Below are 17,724 nucleotides of genomic sequence, written 5' to 3' on the forward strand. Positions count from 1 at the left end.
TTATATGATTAGTATTGTTGTGAACACGCATTGTCGCGAGGGGAGTGTGGAACGTGCTGAGAGGTTTGTGGAGAAGATGGAGGGGATGGGGTTTGAGGTTAATGTTATGGTGTACAATGCTTTGGTTGGAGGGTATGTTTGTAAGGGGGATTTGGATGGGGCTGAGAGGGTGTTGGGTTTGATGTTGGGGAAGGGGGTTGAGAGGAATGTGGTTACTTGGACTTTGTTGATGAAATGTTACTGCAGGCGGGGAAGGGCGGATGAGGCCGAGAGGTTGCTTCGGAGGATGGGGGGGTGGTTTTGGTTGACCATGTGTATGGTGTGTTGGTTGATGGGTTTTGTCAGGCGGGGAGGATGGATGATGCAGTTAGGATTCGAGATGAGATGGAGAGGGTGGGGTTGAGGGTGAATGTGTTTGTTTGTAATGCATTGGTTAATGGCTATTGCAAGCAAGGTCAGGTTGGGAAGGTTGAGAAGGTGTTTAGGGGGATGGGGGGTTGGAATGTGAGACCAGATTTTTATAGCTATAATACACTGTTGGATGGGTACTGCAGGGAAGGGAGGATGGGCAAGGCTTTTATGCTTTGCGAGGAGATGATACGGGAGGGGATTGATCCGTTGGTTGTGACCTATAATATGGTTCTCAAAGGGTTGGCTGATGTGGGGTCTTATGGGGATGCTTTGAGCCTTTGGCGTTTGATGGTGGAACGAGGTGTGGTGCCAAATGAGGTCAGCTATTGTACTCTGCTTGATTGATTTTTCAAAATGGGAGATTACAGAGCTAAGAAGCTTTGGAAAGAGATTTTGGGTCGGGGTTTTAGTAAGAGCACAGTTGCATTCAATACGATGATTGGTGGGTTAGGCAAGATGGGGAAAGTCGTGGAAGCACAGGCTGTTTTTGATAGGATGAAGGAACTTGGATGCTCACCAGATGAAATAACATATAGGACTTTGAGTGATGGATATTGTAAAATTGTTTGTGTTGTTGAAGCTTTTAGAATTAAAGATACGATGGAAAGACAGACAATGTCTCCTTCCATAGAAATGTACAATTCCCTTATTAATGGACTTTTTAAGTCTAGGAAGTCGAGTGATGTTGCTAATCTTCTTGTTGAGATGCAGAGAAGAGGACTATCACCAAAAGCTGTTGTTATAATTATGGGTATTATTAGATGTATCTTTAGAGTAGATTTCCCTATTTTATCTTGTTGAAGAAGACAGCAGTGTGTACTGTCTTGTCAAAGCTTGTCAAGCTGTCTCTCTCCTATTTGTATATATATATGTTATTTGAATGAAATAAAACTAAGCAACTGAGGGAAAAGTTTCTCTCCTCACATATTCAAAACTTTAAGTTGGTACCAGAGCGGGTCGTATCCACCGCCGTCCGCCGCCGTCCGCCGCCGTCCGCGCCGCCGTCCGCCGCCGTCCGCCACCGTCCGCCGGCCGTTTCAACCGGCGACTACAGGGTTTTGTGCGCCTCGAGGAGCGCAACTCAGCGCAACTAACCGCTGGGCCAGGAGCTTCCCCACGCGCCGTCACGCACCATCTTCGTGCGCGCCAAACGCCGGCGCGTGACCACCACGCGCCGCCCTCCCCTTGCCGGAAACGCGCGCGTTTGCTTCCGGCCGTCTCGTCGGGCTCTCCTGAGTCCGTATCAGCCATTAGTTTTTGGTTTCGGCACTTCGTTGAGTGACCTTGTGCCTTCCTTGTCTCTCTACTTTAGTTTCCTTTGATCTGTGAGTGAAAATGGCTTTGTCTGGCCCAATACTTTCGTTTTCTGGAACTCCCACTATCACAACAGCAAAGCTCAATTGGAAAAATTACTTATCCTGGTCTGCTTCAGTAGAACTGTGGTTCCTTGGGCAAGGGCATCATGACCATCTTGAAAAAGATGCTGAGGCAGTTCCGGATGATAGAAGACCTGAGTGGGAAAAGTTAGATTATCAGCTCTGTGCTGTCTTATGGCAGTCAGTTGAGGCAGATGTTTTGGAGATTCTCAGATCGTTCAAAACATGCTGCTCCTTTTGGAAAAAGGCCCGAGAAATCTTTGCCAATGATATTCAGAGTTTGTTTGATGCAACCATGAAGGTCACAGCTCTCAAACAAACCAGCCACGATATGATTGCACACATAGGTAAAGCTCGGGCAGCAGTGGAAGAATTGAAGAGGTTCCTTGTGGCTGAATCGTTGGAGGAAGTGAATAGAAAGCTAGATAAGTTCTATATGGTTCTCATCTTGAGAAGTTTACATTCAGACTTTGATCACGTTCGTGATCAAGTCTTAGCTGGAGATCAGGTTCCGTCGATGGATTCTCTCATCACTAGGCTGCTTCGTGTTCCCCATGCATTGAAAGAAGAAAATCCGGCTGATGTAGTGGAGACGTCAGCCATGGCTGCACCTCGTGGGAGAGGGGGAGGACGTAACAGTAGAGGAGACCGTGGTGGGAGAGGTGGACGTCCTCAATGCACATATTGCAAGAGGATGGGCCACACACAAGAGACTTGCTACTCCTTGCATGGCTTCCCTGACAAAGTAGCTCAGGTAACTCAGACCGAAACCGAAAAATCAGAGTCTAAGTTCTCTGATAAAGAATATCAAGAATATTTGAAGCTGAAATCTGAGAAATCCAGCAGCCAGACTTCATCTTCCTCTGTACCATGTTATTCAACAGCATGTATTTCTCAATCTATTGATGGTCCCAGTCCTTGGATACTTGATTCAGGTGCCTCTGATCATATTTCTGGTAACAAGTCTTCTTTTACATCCATTTCTTTTCCAAAAATTCCTCATCTTGTTACTGTGGCTAATGGTTCCAAAGTTGCAGCTCAAGGGAGTGGTCATGTGTCTTTATCTTCCTCATTGAAGTTGGATTCTGTTTTGTTTATTCCTCAATGTCCCTACAATTTAATTTCATTGAGTCAGTTAACCCGTTCATTAAATTGCTCAGTAACCTTTACTGCTAATTCTTTTGTTATCCAGGAACATGGCACGGGTCGATTGATTGGAGAAGGACGTGAATCACGAGGACTTTACTACTTGAAGCCCAACTTTTCTGTTTCTTGTTCAGCAACTTCAAACCCCAAACTTTTGCATGATCGTCTAGGTCACCCAAGTCTACCAAAACTGAAAATGATGATCCCTAGTCTGAAGAATCTTCGAGTCTTAGAATGTGAACCTTGTCAACTAGGAAAACATGTTAGGTCCTCATTTCCAAAAACTGTTCAAAGATGTAATTCAGCCTTCTCTATCATTCATTCTGATATTTGGGGACCAAGTCGTGTTTCCTCTTTTGGTTTTCGATATTTTGTAACTTTTATTGATGAATTTTCTAGATGTACTTGGGTTTATTTAATGAAAGAAAGATCTGAACTTTTGCCTATTTTCATGTCCTTCCTCAATGAGATTGAAAACCAATTTAAAACAACAATTCAGGTTTTTAGAAGTGATAATGCCAAAGAGTATTTCTCTCATGATTTCTCCTCTTTGTTATCTTCAAAAGGCATTCTACATCAATCTACATGTCCCCATACACCACAACAAAATGGTATCGCCGAAAGGAAAAATCGTCATCTCCTTGACATCGCACGATCACTAATGTTAGCCTCTCATGTTCCCACACACCATTGGGGGGATGCGGTGCTTACTGCTTGTTTCCTAATTAACAGAATGCCTTCCTCCTCTCTTGAGAATCAAATTCCTCACTCAATCATTTTCCCTCATGATCATTTATTCCATGTTCCACCTAAAGTGTTTGGCTGTACTTGTTTTGTTCATAATCTCTCCCCTGGTTTAGACAAACTTTCTGCCCGTGCAATTAAATGTGTCTTTTTAGGTTATTCTCGTCTTCAAAAGGGTTACAAATGCTTCTCACCATCCACCAGGCGATACTACATGTCTGCAGATGTAACCTTCTTTGAAGACACACCATTCTACCCATCATCTACTGACCATTCTTCTTCCATCCAGAATGTCCTTCCAATTCCCTCTCCATGTCCTCTAGATACCTCAAATCCAGATGTCAGTGAGGTTCCTTCTTCTCCACCTCATCCAACTGAAGTTGCTTCTCCACCTCTTCTCACAAACCAATGCAGGATACAACAAGTTGGTCCTTCAATACCTGAAGCTTCTTTTCATGATTCTCCTCCTTCTTCAATCAATCCTCAAGCCATGGATCCTGCCACTTCTCATCCCTCTGATTCAGATTGGCCCATTGCCATCCGAAAAGGTACTAGATCCTCTCGTAATCCTCATCCTATCTATAACTTTTTGAGTTATCATCGTTTGTCTCCTTTATATTCTTCGTTTGTTTTCTCTCTATCTTCACATTTTGTCCCTTCTAATATTCATGAGGCACTTAGTCATCCTGGATGGAGACAAGCTATGATTGATGAAATGCAAGCTCTTGAACATAGTGGTACTTGGGAACTTGTTTCTCTTCCTCCTGGTAAGAAGGCTATGGGTTGTAGATGGGTCTACGCAGTTAAAGTTGGGCCTAATGGTGAAATTGATCGACTTAAGGCTCGATTAGTAGCTAAAGGCTACACTCAGATATATGGCCTTGATTATTGTGACACCTTCTCTCCGGTAGCTAAGATCACTACTGTCCGTCTCTTTCTTGCTATGGCTGCCATGTGTCATTGGCCTCTTCATCAGCTTGATATTAAAAATGCCTTTCTTCATGGTGATCTTGAGGAAGAAATTTATATGGAGCAACCTCCTGGGTTTGTTGCTCAGGGGGAGTATGGTCTTGTTTGTAAGCTGCGTCGATCTCTCTATGGGTTGAAGCAATCCCCTCGGGCTTGGTTTGGTAAATTCAGTCATATTGTTCAACTTTTTGGGTTGAAACGTAGTGAGGCTGATCATTCTGTTTTTTATTGTCATTCATCCCCTGGAAATTGTGTTTACTTGATAGTATATGTTGATGATATAGTGATTACAGGGAATGATGCTTCTAAGATTATTCAGCTAAAGGAGCACTTATTTAGTCATTTCCAGACCAAAGACTTGGGATATTTGAAGTACTTCCTTGGTATTGAGGTGGCTCAGTCAGGAGATGGTATTGTGATCTCTCAAAGGAAGTACGCCCTTGACATTTTGGAGGAGACAGGCATGCAGAATTGTAGACCTGTTGATAGTCCTATGGATCCGAATCTGAAGCTTCTTGCAGATCAGAGTGAAATGTATTCTGATCCCGAGAGATATAGAAGACTTGTGGGAAAACTCATCTATCTCACCATTACAAGACCTGATGTTTCCTTTGCTGTTGGAGTGGTGAGCCAATTTATGCAAAACCCTCGTGTTGATCATTGGAATGCTGTTATGCGTATTCTTAGATACATTAAAAGAGCTCCAGGTCAAGGATTACTTTATGAAGACAAAGGTAATACACAAGTATCTGGATATTGTGATGCAGATTGGGCTGGCTGTCCTATGGATAGGAGATCCACATCCGGATATTGTGTCTCTATTGGAGGGAATGTTATTTCTTGGAAAAGTAAGAAGCAAACTGTTGTTGCTAGATCTAGTGCAGAGGCTGAATATAGATCTATGGTTGTAGTTACATGTGAACTTATGTGGGTCAAACAAATTCTTGAAGAGTTGAAATTCTGCAAAGTGATGCAAATGAAGTTGTATTGTGATAATCAGGCTGCTCTGCATATTGCTTCAAATCCAGTCTTCCATGAGAGAACCAAGCACATAGAGATTGACTGTCACTTTATTCGGGAGAAGCTACTGTCTAAAGAGATTGTCACTGAATTCATTAATTCCAATGATCAGCCAACAGATATTTTGACTAAATCCTTAAGGGGGCCTAGAATTCAGTTTATATGTTCCAAGCTTGGTGCATATAATTTATATGCTCCAGCTTGAGGGGGAGTGTTATAATTATGGGTATTATTAGATGTATCTTTAGAGTAGATTTCCCTATTTTATCTTGTTGAAGAAGACAGCAGTGTGTACTGTCTTGTCAAAGCTTGTCAAGCTGTCTCTCTCCTATTTGTATATATATATGTTATTTGAATGAAATAAAACTAAGCAACTGAGGGAAAAGTTTCTCTCCTCACATATTCAAAACTTTAAGTGCTGTTACCTATGGTACCCATATTTCTGGTTGGTGCAATGAAGAGAAGTTGGACAAAGCTTTCAGTTTATATTTTGAGATGATTGAAAGAGGGTTCTCTCCTAGTTCAGTTATCTGTAGCAAAATAGTCATCAGTCTTTATAAGTATGATAGAATCAATGAAGCAACTGGGATCCTAGACAAGATGGTGGATTTTGATCTTCTTACAGTTCATAAATGTTCTGATAAGTCTGTTAAAAATGATTTCATAAGTCTAGAAGCTCAGGGAATTGCGGACTCTCTTGATAAGAGTGCTGTATGTAATTCTCTTCCCAACAGTATTGTGTACAACATAGCTATCTATGGTCTTTGTAAGTCTGGGAAGATTGATGAAGTAAGAAGTGTTCTGTCAATTTTGTTGTCTAGAGGGTTTCTTCACGATAATTTTACATATGGTACCCTAATTCATGCCTGTTCAGCTGCTGGTGATGTGGATGGCGCTTTCAACATAATGGATGAGATGGTGGAAAGAGGTCTTATCCCAAATATTACTACTTATAATGCGTTAATAAATGGGTTTTGCAAAGTAGGAAATATGGATAGAGCACAGAGACTTTTCCATAAACTTCCTCAAAAAGGCTTAGTTCCCAATGTTGTTACCTATAATATACTAATCAGTGGTTACTGTAGAATTGGTGATCTTAATGAAGCCTCTAAATTGAGAGAGAAGATGATAGAAGGAGGGATTTCTTGAACCCATACTCTGCTTTGATCAGTGGTCTGCTTGGAAGACTCTTTAAAGTTTTGCAATCAAATTATTCTGGGCATATGCTAGTTAAATTCTTCCCTGATACTTATACATAAATTTTGCTAAATGCAAAGTTGAGCTTCTGGCTCAAGACTCAATTTGTACACACCTGCAGCCATGTTCTGACACATCAATTTCCAAACAAATTTGCCACCGGAAAAATCATTTCTTGCAAATGATTTATAGGTTGGTAATGATCATATTCTACTACCTATTCATCCTCAAGCATCATATTTGAAGTTCTGGAGTTTAATTCTCTTTGTTGTGGAAGCTAGATGTGCTTCATGATTAAGTTTTTATTCAAGTAATCAAGGAAAGTGAAAGGTGTTTTTCTTGATGCAATAATGAAATCCCACATCTATTTAGAGGATGGGGAGGACTTGGTTATGGCAGATTTGAATGACTTGGATGCTTGTATGGATTGGTTCATGAAGACTATGTTGTTTGATGTCACTTAAAACCATGGGAGTTTTGAGCATGTTTGAAGGTAATAAGTTTCTTGCTGTTAATACAACTAAATGAATAGGTTGCCTTTTATTAGAGTGATCTTATCAATCTAGAATCTTTTTCAGTACACTGACTTGTGTATGTTGCTTCAACTCCAGTCAGATGTTGAAGAACCTAGATGGCATCTGTCCAGCTGTGGCTTGTAATGTGGTTGGAAGCCGAGTTCTAATCAACTCTATATCAGCTTCTCATCCATTTGAAAGGGAAAAAGACCTCATTTATAGGAGAAACATCGTTTTGGTTTTAGATATATCCTGCTATGTAGGAAGGTAAAATGGCTAGGTCACCCTTCAGGACTCCACAATATCTGGATGATAGAAAGCTTTCTGCATTGAAGATTCTAACTTAAATTACTTTATAGAATAATGCTACATACTCCAAAAAGTAACAGCTAGAGGTGGTTGTTGGATAATATAGAAATGATAGGGACAAATCATTCACTCATCAAGGAGTCAATAAGCTTGCTAACTCTTTTTGTTGAAACTTCTTTCAAAAGGATTCAGGCCATGAATTCTTGTCATTTCAGCAATAGGGGTAAGGGGCTCATTTGGTTGACCTTGTGTTCTTATTGTGACAACTGTGTAGACTTGAGATTGAATCCAGAAATACCCATAGGTAGGTACTTTGTAATCCCATTATAAATACTCATTGAGATTGCCGGTTTTGTCCTGAGATTAGAGTGGGAAGAGCCTGCTTTTCCCTAAACTTTTTTGTACCCAAAAATATTTCTTGCCATTCTTTTGATACACAGTTTGGCCTGCAATTATTAGAACGAGGCTAAACCACATAGAAAAAGCTTTGCCAATGAAATGATTCTTTTTTATTTTATTTTATTTATTTCTGTCTTAGCTTCATACCCTGCACATCTTTACCATTATTGGATTGCCTGGTTCTTGTATCAAGCATGCTAGATTCAGTTTAGCAGCATAGCAAAGTCATCTGCTTTGCTTCACGTAAGGATAAAAAATTAGAGTTGTACAGTAATAATTAGTTCAGATGGACAACACAACATGGAAGCCTTTGCGTTGGTAGTGACCAAGCTGCTTCCAACCAACCACATGTTTGTTAAAAGGTTATGTGCATGTTTGTTTTAAAGGTGTGGTGACTCCTACCAACGTTTTGAGAAGCATCCCATGTGTTACTTATGAGTTGAAACACATTAGAATTTGTGCTGCCGCAGTTAGAAAGGCAAAACAAACATAGTCTATGTTTGTCTCAGGTCTGTAAGCAAGGATGAAATTTGCATATATTGGAGCTTGGTTGTTCAATACTTCAATAGAATATTTGCTAGTGCTTTTGTTGTGTGCGCTTTGCAAGTATTTAGCGAAGTAGATAAAAGCCACTGGTCCAATCGACAACGTGCTTCTTAAACCCGTAGTTTCGAACTTGATGCAATGTGGAAAACCATATTCAAATGGTTAAAAACATGAAAGCAACAGTGGATGGTTTAACACTTAAACAGGAGAAGTGAAAATTCATGTATAAAACGCATATGCAAACACTGTTCAAGGTTTATTTCATCACAAGTATGAAATTTCCTCTGTTAATGTAAGCACCCAATTTTGATTGGGGTAAACAAAAAGAAAAAAATGAATTATCAAATAAAATATTACTTTAATAATATGTAGCTTAGGCCATAAACTTGTTCCTCCAGTACTGGCCCAAATTTCAATTCTCAAAATATCTCAACACACATAATGAATGAATTAAAAATTTAATATGTTTGTTTCTCATCTAATCTCTCACACACATTAATAACTTTTTCTAAATAAAAAATTTATCAATTTAAGAATTATAAAAAGTTATTAAATGCATATGTTTACTAAAACTTATACACGGGGAAAATTTGTTGATATCGGGTGTAAGTCATAACAAACTTGCATCATTATTAACAATTATATAAATGATAAGTAATTATCAATTTAGACACTGAACAAAGTGGTACTATCTTATCAAATTTTAGACAATTCAAGCATTTGTAGATATATAATTTAATACTAAACATTTATTCATATTTTAAATAACACATCATATGTCAAAGTAAAGTAATATGATGAAGTATTAATTAGTTTTTAAATTATTTAAATTTTCTTCACAATGATTTTCAGTTCAATAATTACATTAGTGAAATTTGTCATTAGTGTTATTAAAAAAACTAAAAAGTTAAGTTAGTAAGAAAAAATAATTAAAAATTCTTTCAGTTCTTGGATTGACTTAAGTAGTGTTTGGTTTTTGCATTTTGTTATCATATCAAGCCTCCTAATCTTCACTCTTTACTGCTTCCTTAACCTAGTTTATGATAATGAAGAAATTATTAGATGCCCCCAAAGCCAAAAGTGTACTCAAGATATTAATTGCAGCTATGTTTCATGAGTAATAATATTTATACATTCATCTTATCCGATCACACATATAATAATTACTTGAATAGTTTATTTTACTATATCCATCATATTTTCTTTGTTTATAATTTATGAATTTGAGGTGTTGACTTTTTCATGTCATGATGTTAGGACGTGAAGTAAAATGTAAGTGTAAACATCAGTTTTTCTTGTTTCTAATAATGACTCGGAATTAAGAATTTTTAATGTTCAAATACCATGTTGAAATGTCATCTACCTATATCCATACATGTACAGTTAATTGCATTTCAACTTTAATAGTTGGTTAATTAGGAATCGTTTAGTTTTCATTCTCTTTCTTTTATGGGAAGTTGAGTTGTTAATCAAAGATCTTTCCCTATCACCTGAAAGAAAATGGAAATAAACATGTAAGAATAAGCGAAAGAATATATGGTGCAGAAGACAGCTAGCTTTGGCCTACTTTTACTAAGGGGACACAAGACAAAGGTTTTTCATCTTCCATGTGCAAAGGTCGTAATATTAACTGACGTTCTTATATAGTGTCATTTTTTTTATTCATATTCAAATTTAGATGGTATTCATGTCGGGAGGACGCCGGAGGAAGGACAGTGTGTATCCCGAGGCTCAATGGCTTTGCTCTGCTCCCCCTCAGCTTGTTCTAACCATTAGCTTGAGGTGTATCATGGAGCTCACATCTATTTATATGAAGTGTTTCCAGACAATGCTTTACATGTGTCCTCAAACATTAATTGGCCCTCGAGTGGCACACGTCATTGTACGTATGATCCTGTCGGCTTCGTATGTGTTATGGGTGTGTTGATGTGTCAGAGACGCGGTGTACCACCTGGTTTGTCGCCGGACTTGGTCATGACTTGTCGACCATTAGAGACGAGCCAGTACTTAGAGATGAGAAGGACGTTGGAGATGAATTAGACATATGTTTGGCGTAAATGCTTAAGCATGAGTTGTCCTTTGGGGAGAGTCAACTAGGATGATGTAACCCTCCTAGCACTGAGTCTTATGGCATAAATTCTTATGAGTGAGTCGATTATTTGGGGAGAGTCAGTGTAAATTCTTATGGGTTAATCGAGCTCTCCGAGGAGAGTTGGCTAAGATGGTGTACAACCTCTAAACATTGAGTCTTGTCGTGTAAATACTTATGGACATAGGCAAACCTATGCTTGTTTGACAGTGGGCAGTTGCACCCCCAGTTGCACCCCTTTTAATAAACTCATGTATTTTTCTTGAAATTTTATATTTTGCACCCTAATTATATGTGTTTGAACCCCTGACTCATTATCATCTAAGGATAACAAATACATCCCTTGTTTTAATAAAATCATATGTATTTGTCTTCAAATTTCATATTTTACACCTCTAAATTAGGGGTGTAAATTCTTATGGGTTAGTCGAGCTCTCCGAGGAGAGTTGGCTAGGTCGGCGTACAACCTCCAAGCATTGAGTCTTGTCCTGTAAATACTTATGGGGATAAGCGAGCCTATGCTTGTTTGATAATAGACACTTGCATCCCTTTTAATAAACTCACATGTATTTTTCTTGAAATTTTATAATTTGTACCCTTAATTATATGTGTTTGGACCCCTTGACTCATTATCATCTAAGGATAACAAATACATTCCTTATTTTAATAAAATCATATGTATTTATCTTTAAATTTTATATTTTACACCTCTTATTTTTATACGTTTAAATCTCTTCCTCATTTTTATGTATCAGATTTATTTTTGAAAATAATTTGCTCCTACTAACTAACTTTGGGTCTTACATCAGTCGCTGCTCATGGGTGACTCAACCTTTTTAAGAAAAGTCGATCAAGACCATGTACAATCTTTCAAGTATTAAGTTTTATGACATAAATGGGTGAGTCAATTATCTTTGCAGAATCAACAAAAATAACCTACAAATAGATTATTTGATAATGATTATATATATATATATATATATATATATATATATATATATATATATATATATATATATATCATAATTACCTTTGAGTCATGACAAAGATACATATGCATTTTTTTTATATCTTCATATCTTTCTGAGTTTGATCTTTATTGACTTGAACATTGATTTGTTTTTTTTGTTAAGTAATCCTCCTATAATCACATGCACGAGAAGATTATCACTAGCATCGAAAGACCTTTGCAGCAGTTCCACCGTATCATCTTCTTAGTTGGGCACTGATCAGAATTTAGACCTTCTTAGGCCATTGAAGAACATTTTATTGCAAAATTGATGCACAATATTTTTATCTCTTATTATTATAAAATTTTTATTCTATTCTGGAAAAAAGGAACAAAATTAGTATTCCCTTCTATTAGAAAATTCCCTTAGAAGAGACCCATATCTTTCATTATATTTGAAATGAAAAAATACACTTAAAATTAATTAATATCTCTACAAATTTATGGTGAACGGTAAACTCTTCCATAAATAAAATCCTCTATTCGTAATTTCTTATCTCATCTATTATTGATTTTATTAAACCCAGAACATGAGGTGAAAATTTTCCTTATCAACTCTCATCTTATTTTTAAATTACACCAGTCAAATCAATAAATTATTGATCCAAGTAGTACTAGATTACTAAATTTAGTCTTTTTAAATAAAGTATCGGATTAGAATGGAAAAAATATGATTGAGAGTAAAAAATCTTATTAAAGATAATCAATCAAGTTTTCCAATAAAAATTAATTATAGATATTCTGTACTAATAACATAATAAAAAAATCACATGGCTGAATGAAATCTAAACATGTTAGCTTCTTTGTCTGTGTCCTTGTCTCGCCATGTTTTTTTATAATACTTTTTAAGTATTTATTGTAACAAAAAAATGTTTTTAAGTAATAAGTAAACCCGTTTCTTAATTTCTATCTATTGCTATAACGTTCATTCACTAATCTTATATGTTTCTTGAATTGTTTAGTTAACCCTTTCCTTTCTTCTTTATGTTGCAATTGAGTGCAGGCGGTATTATAAAGTAATGAATTCATGAAATTTATAAAGAATTATATACAAACTTGCGCATTGAACAGATAAATAAATGAATTATTTAAATTAAGGATGATTAAAAAGTATGTAAGAATATATTATTATTTTAGTTGATGTATTAGCTTTAAATATGTTGAACTATGCAATGTAAACTTTTTATCCTAACTTCTTTGGTCTTTATATTGAAATAATATTTAAAAGTAGTTGTTAAATTAAAAATAATATAATATATTAAAATAACATGAAAAATAAAAATTAAACAGAAATATAAAAATTAGAAACTTTATTAGTCCTCTTATTTGTATGGATAATTATTATCATTATATTAAAAAAACATAATTTTCATTTAAATGTCTTGAACTTTTAAATTTACTTATTTTAAAATTTTAGATTTTTAAAATTTAAGTATTTTATATTATTTATTTCATTTACAAAACAAATTAAATTCAATCACCTTATTAAAAAATTATCTAAATTTTAAATATACAAAACAATATTAATATATATATATATATATATATATATATAAAAGATATTAAATAAAACTAATATCAAGTAAAATTAGAAATAATTATTTAATAATTAAATAAATAAAATTATTTACAATTTTTTTAAAAATTGAAAACAAAACAAAAGAAAATACAAGTAAATAAAAAATCCTAAAAAAATATAACTTCAAAGTCATAAAATAAACTAAACTTACGCCTTTCTCCTACGTTAAAAAAACATATACAACTTTAAAGTCGTAAATAAAAAAATTAAATTAAAGTCATTACTACTTCAATTAAAAAAAAATTGAAATAAATGTTATGACTTTTAATATAGAAGTCCTAACACCTATTACAACTTATCTCATTTTTGGATAATAATTTAAAATTCACCCCTAAATGGAAAAACAAAAAAAAAAAAAATTACACCCGTTGATAAAAGTCCCTTCTAACATTTATATAGGCTCTCTTATATTTTCAAATATGCAAGACCTTATCCACAAATTCGACATATACAGGGCCAGATTTTAGGTTTTGAAAAAAGAAGCCTTTTTATGTTTATAATTGATAATAATTACTATAATATTTATTATTTTTCTATAACTGTCAATTTAATCCAATTTTTTTTCTGTAAACAAACTTTTTTATTAAAAAGTTTAAGGGGAGCACAAAGATCCTCCTATGCACCATGATAATGCATCAATAAAAATCACAAGTCCGTTAGAAAATCACCCACCAAAAGCAACACCCATGTGTGGCCAAACAAAATAATGACCAACAATTAAATCTCTTAATAAAATTACAATTAATTTAATGATTAATAAATTAAGTTCAATTTCAAATTATTAGCTAGTCAATAAAAAAGACTAAATAAGACAACATTAGAGTTTTGGCTAAAATATTGCTTTCATGTTTCTTATAATTAATAATAATTTCATAGTATTTATTATTTTTTAAACTGGTTGTTTTATCAAATTCTATCTCTTAATTACAAATTAATGCAATAATTAATATATAACTAATAATTAAATACACATTTTAAAAAATTACTATTAGTTACTTAATATTAACGGTAACATATAGCCACAATCACATTTGAATGTTTTAAAATAAATAAGAATATTTAGGATATACAAAAATACAAAATTCAAAGATATTAAATACAATGTACCTTTACAAAAACGACCAACCATATGAATGTTGCAGAACTTATGTTTTTGTCCTTAAAGCAAGCCCAATCCATAAAATAGACGAGTGTATTCAAGGAGGAAGAGTTTGACTTGGGTGAGCTCAACATGGATGAACTAATTACTAGAATAAAAAAAGAGATTTCAAGAAGAGTTTGACAAGAGATTAAATTCTCTGAGAAAGAGAACAACGAAACTCATTTATTGTAGACAACTCTTATAATAAGATTTATTTTTCGTTTTTAATTATATTTTTAGGCCTATTTTTGGACTTGTAATGAGTTGCTACTTTTTTATTGTTATTTTTAAGTCTTTTAATTATTACATTAGTTATTAAGCCTTGTGCCTAATTTAGGATCATTAATAGGAGTTATAAATAGACTCCTTAAACACTTTTTTGACCGTTTTGTGTGAAATTTCAAGTTAAGAGAGTGTCTCCATTAATGAAAAACATTTTTTACGACATACCTTTGACGATGGTTTCTGCAAAACCGTCTTAATATATAAGGTGGTGGTAATTTTGTAAATATAAGGTTTATCAACGAAGATAGTTTTTCGAAAACCGTCTTAAAATGATATTTTTATAAGACGGCTTCACGAAAACTGTCCTGGAAGGATGAGAGACTTTTCGCTTTAAATCCATCCATAAACCTAGATCCTGGGTACTTTCATAGTAACAACCAAATGTGCCCTTTGGAGTTTAGGTCAGGCAGGTTGTGGAAGCTTTGAGACTCGACCTGACGACACATGAGGATCCAGATAAATTTCACGCTTTTGAAAACGTTCGTTAAGGATTCATTGGGCTCCATTGTGAGGGCAAAGGTTTTGTCTATCTCCAGCTTGCTCACCTTAAGTTTGTGTATGCTGGGAGAGATTTTGGCATCGAGGTAGGTTTCCACAACTTCATAGATTTGGTTGTTGACGAGGCTGTCAAACTCGTCGATGATTAGGGTTATGTCCGAGGAGAAGCGCGAGAACATGTTGTGGATGTCGCTGGTGATGTAGGATCGGAGCTCCAAAGGGAGGATATCACCGAGGCCGCCGGCGAGAGCACCGTCTTTGCGGTGGCCAGTTGGACTTCGTCGCAGAGGAGGTAAAGAAGGACATTCTGATTTTTTAGAAAATCAATAGCGAATCTTTTGGGGAGATCTATCTCAGTGAGTTCTACCTCCACTTGTTTTTCGCTTTTTGCATATTTACTGCACGAACTAATATTCAGACAAATAAAGAGGTTGCGGTTAAGCTTGTGAGTGTTTGGACCTACAACCTACTCTAATTTGAAAAATAAAGTTTTTTTTTATGTTTGCAAATTTCAAATATCCTATTTGGTTGCTGAGAAAAATTAGGAAGTTGAAGAATTTAGGGGAATCGAAACATTTTTAGTGATATTGAAATGATGATAGTAAGAAATGGTTGTAGTTTTTGTAGAGTGAGATTGGAGCTATAGGATATTGGGATATTGAATTTTGGTGTGCTTTTAGTTTGTTTTCTAACACTGGACTTGGTTGGTTGAGTTTTGCTCTTAAGTGCTTGGCAGTTGAATTCTTGTGTTTCTTTCTGCTGCAAAGTTGAAATTGAGAGTCGGCTTGGAGGTGTTTAATTGGATGTTTTGTTGTTTTGTTTTCGTTTTGATTCAGGAAAGTGTCAAAACTAAGCATCCTCAATTGTTGTACGAATGAAAGTTGTATAAAATATTGCAAGGAGGAAGTAATCTCTCTTGTTTTGATTCATTTTAATATTAATTGTACTTTATACCATTTGTGTCAGTTATAAAAATTGAAGCTTCATAATTCTATTTGTTAGAAGTTTCTTTGTCTCAATTGATTGAATCTTGCTTTTATGGTATTTTTAGTTAAGGTCAATCATACTATATTTTCTTTTTATTAATTATATCTGGCTATATATTTTTGCAGGTCTGAAGATATGTTGCCTAATGTTATTTCATTAGTTTGATTTAATGTAAGACAACTGAATTTATACCTTCATGAAATAATGCATGTTTTATCCGAGATTGCTATTATTGACCCATTGCTTTATATGTTATTATTTATTCTATTCTTTCATATTTATGCATCTCATTTGCATTGCCTTCTTAATGTGTTGTTTTCTGTGATCTTGTTAAAATTTGCTTATCTATTAATGGTACTTGGTACTACTTTTTGATGAAAAAGGGAAAATTAAAGCTTGATGCTTCTGCTACTCTTTCCTTTGCATGTCCACTACATATCATTTCTGGTATTTCAGGTAAAGTAGAAGTTTCTTCTGTTGTTTATAAAGTTGGCGAAAACATGCAAGAACTGATGAAGTTGTGGAAGGAACATGAATCATCTCAATATAAAATGGAGAAAAATGGTGAAAGCTCTAATAATGGTTCCACTCTAGAAATTCGGATACCATCTGAGCATGTTACAGCTACAAATTGTCAAGTAAGTTTATTTTTGTTTGTTAGCATTATAAAATTTAAGAATGTGTGTCTTCTTTTTTTTGGAATGTGTGTCTCTAGTTTTTTTGGCATTTTTTGATGTTTTGTATACTTATACTTGCACATTAATTACACCACAAATTGAATTAAATTTTAATAAATATTTTTATTAAAATTGTAAATTATATGATTGGTTTAGTTTTTTTTTTTGTTTTTTTAACTGACAAGTTTATCTTGATAATTATAAAAATATTATATCAACTAAAATAAAAAATAAAAAGATTGTATTTTTGTTTTCTGGGCTTGGTGGTGTGATTTAAAAGTTGGGATGGGTTAAGAGTTAATTGAGAAGAATATACCAAAATGTTAGGTAGCAAGCCTAACAGTATGTTAAGAACATTTACGCACCTAAAGATTTGGACATGAGTATCTAAGTTGTTAATCCTTATTTTCTTGTTTGCTCTTTCATATTCTTGTAGAGGCAGGGCATATATTTTGACATTTGTTAATCTTTCTTCTTCAGGGAGATGTTAAAGAACCCATTTCATCACAATGCATTATATAAATACAATTCTAGTAAGTTTTCCATCTTGCACTTTTGATGTGCATCTTATGAGTTGAAGTTTCTCACGCTTTTAATGTTTCTAATAAAATGTACGTGAGTGGAAAATGATGGGTAAAGTGATATACCTTACTCTCCTTTCTATTTCCTTTTTGTTATAAATAACAAACTTTGTATTTTTACATACATATCAATAGTAGCAGTACTAACATACTAGTAAGATTGGTAACTTAAGAGAAGTGTAACTTCTATACATTGTAAAATAATTAATTTGATAGTCTTTATTCCTTTTTCCTTGATGGCAGGGA

General features: G+C 34.8%; 2 protein-coding genes across 2 annotated transcripts; both read left to right on the forward strand.

The window, feature by feature from the left end:
- Positions 1-765: 765 nt before the first annotated feature.
- Positions 766-1,693, forward strand: LOC114385972 (putative pentatricopeptide repeat-containing protein At1g19290). Its single transcript, XM_028345995.1, has 2 exons — positions 766-1,162; positions 1,353-1,693. The coding sequence occupies exons 1-2, from the start codon at positions 766-768 to the stop codon at positions 1,691-1,693; spliced, it is 738 nt and encodes a 245-aa protein (XP_028201796.1).
- Positions 1,694-1,746: 53 nt separating this feature from the next.
- On the forward strand, positions 1,747-2,457 carry LOC114385973 (the record flags this gene model as incomplete). Its single annotated transcript, XM_028345996.1, has 1 exon — positions 1,747-2,457. A coding segment is annotated over exon 1 (711 nt), but the record flags the coding sequence as incomplete, so codon positions are not given.
- Positions 2,458-17,724: the final 15,267 nt, after the last annotated feature.

Source organism: Glycine soja, chromosome 15 (genome assembly GCF_004193775.1).
Source record: "Glycine soja cultivar W05 chromosome 15, ASM419377v2, whole genome shotgun sequence".
Taxonomy (NCBI): domain Eukaryota; kingdom Viridiplantae; phylum Streptophyta; class Magnoliopsida; order Fabales; family Fabaceae; genus Glycine; species Glycine soja.

Excerpts from the sequence above, each read along its gene's own strand:
- LOC114385972 (XM_028345995.1), top strand. The coding sequence starts at position 766 with ATGGGAGATTACAGAGCTAAGAAGCTTTGGAAAGAGATTTTGGGTCGG. Across the intron at positions 1,163-1,352 it reads AGCTGTTGTTATAATTATGG|TTGGTACCAGAGCGGGTCGT; the intron begins GTATTATTAGAT and ends CAAAACTTTAAG.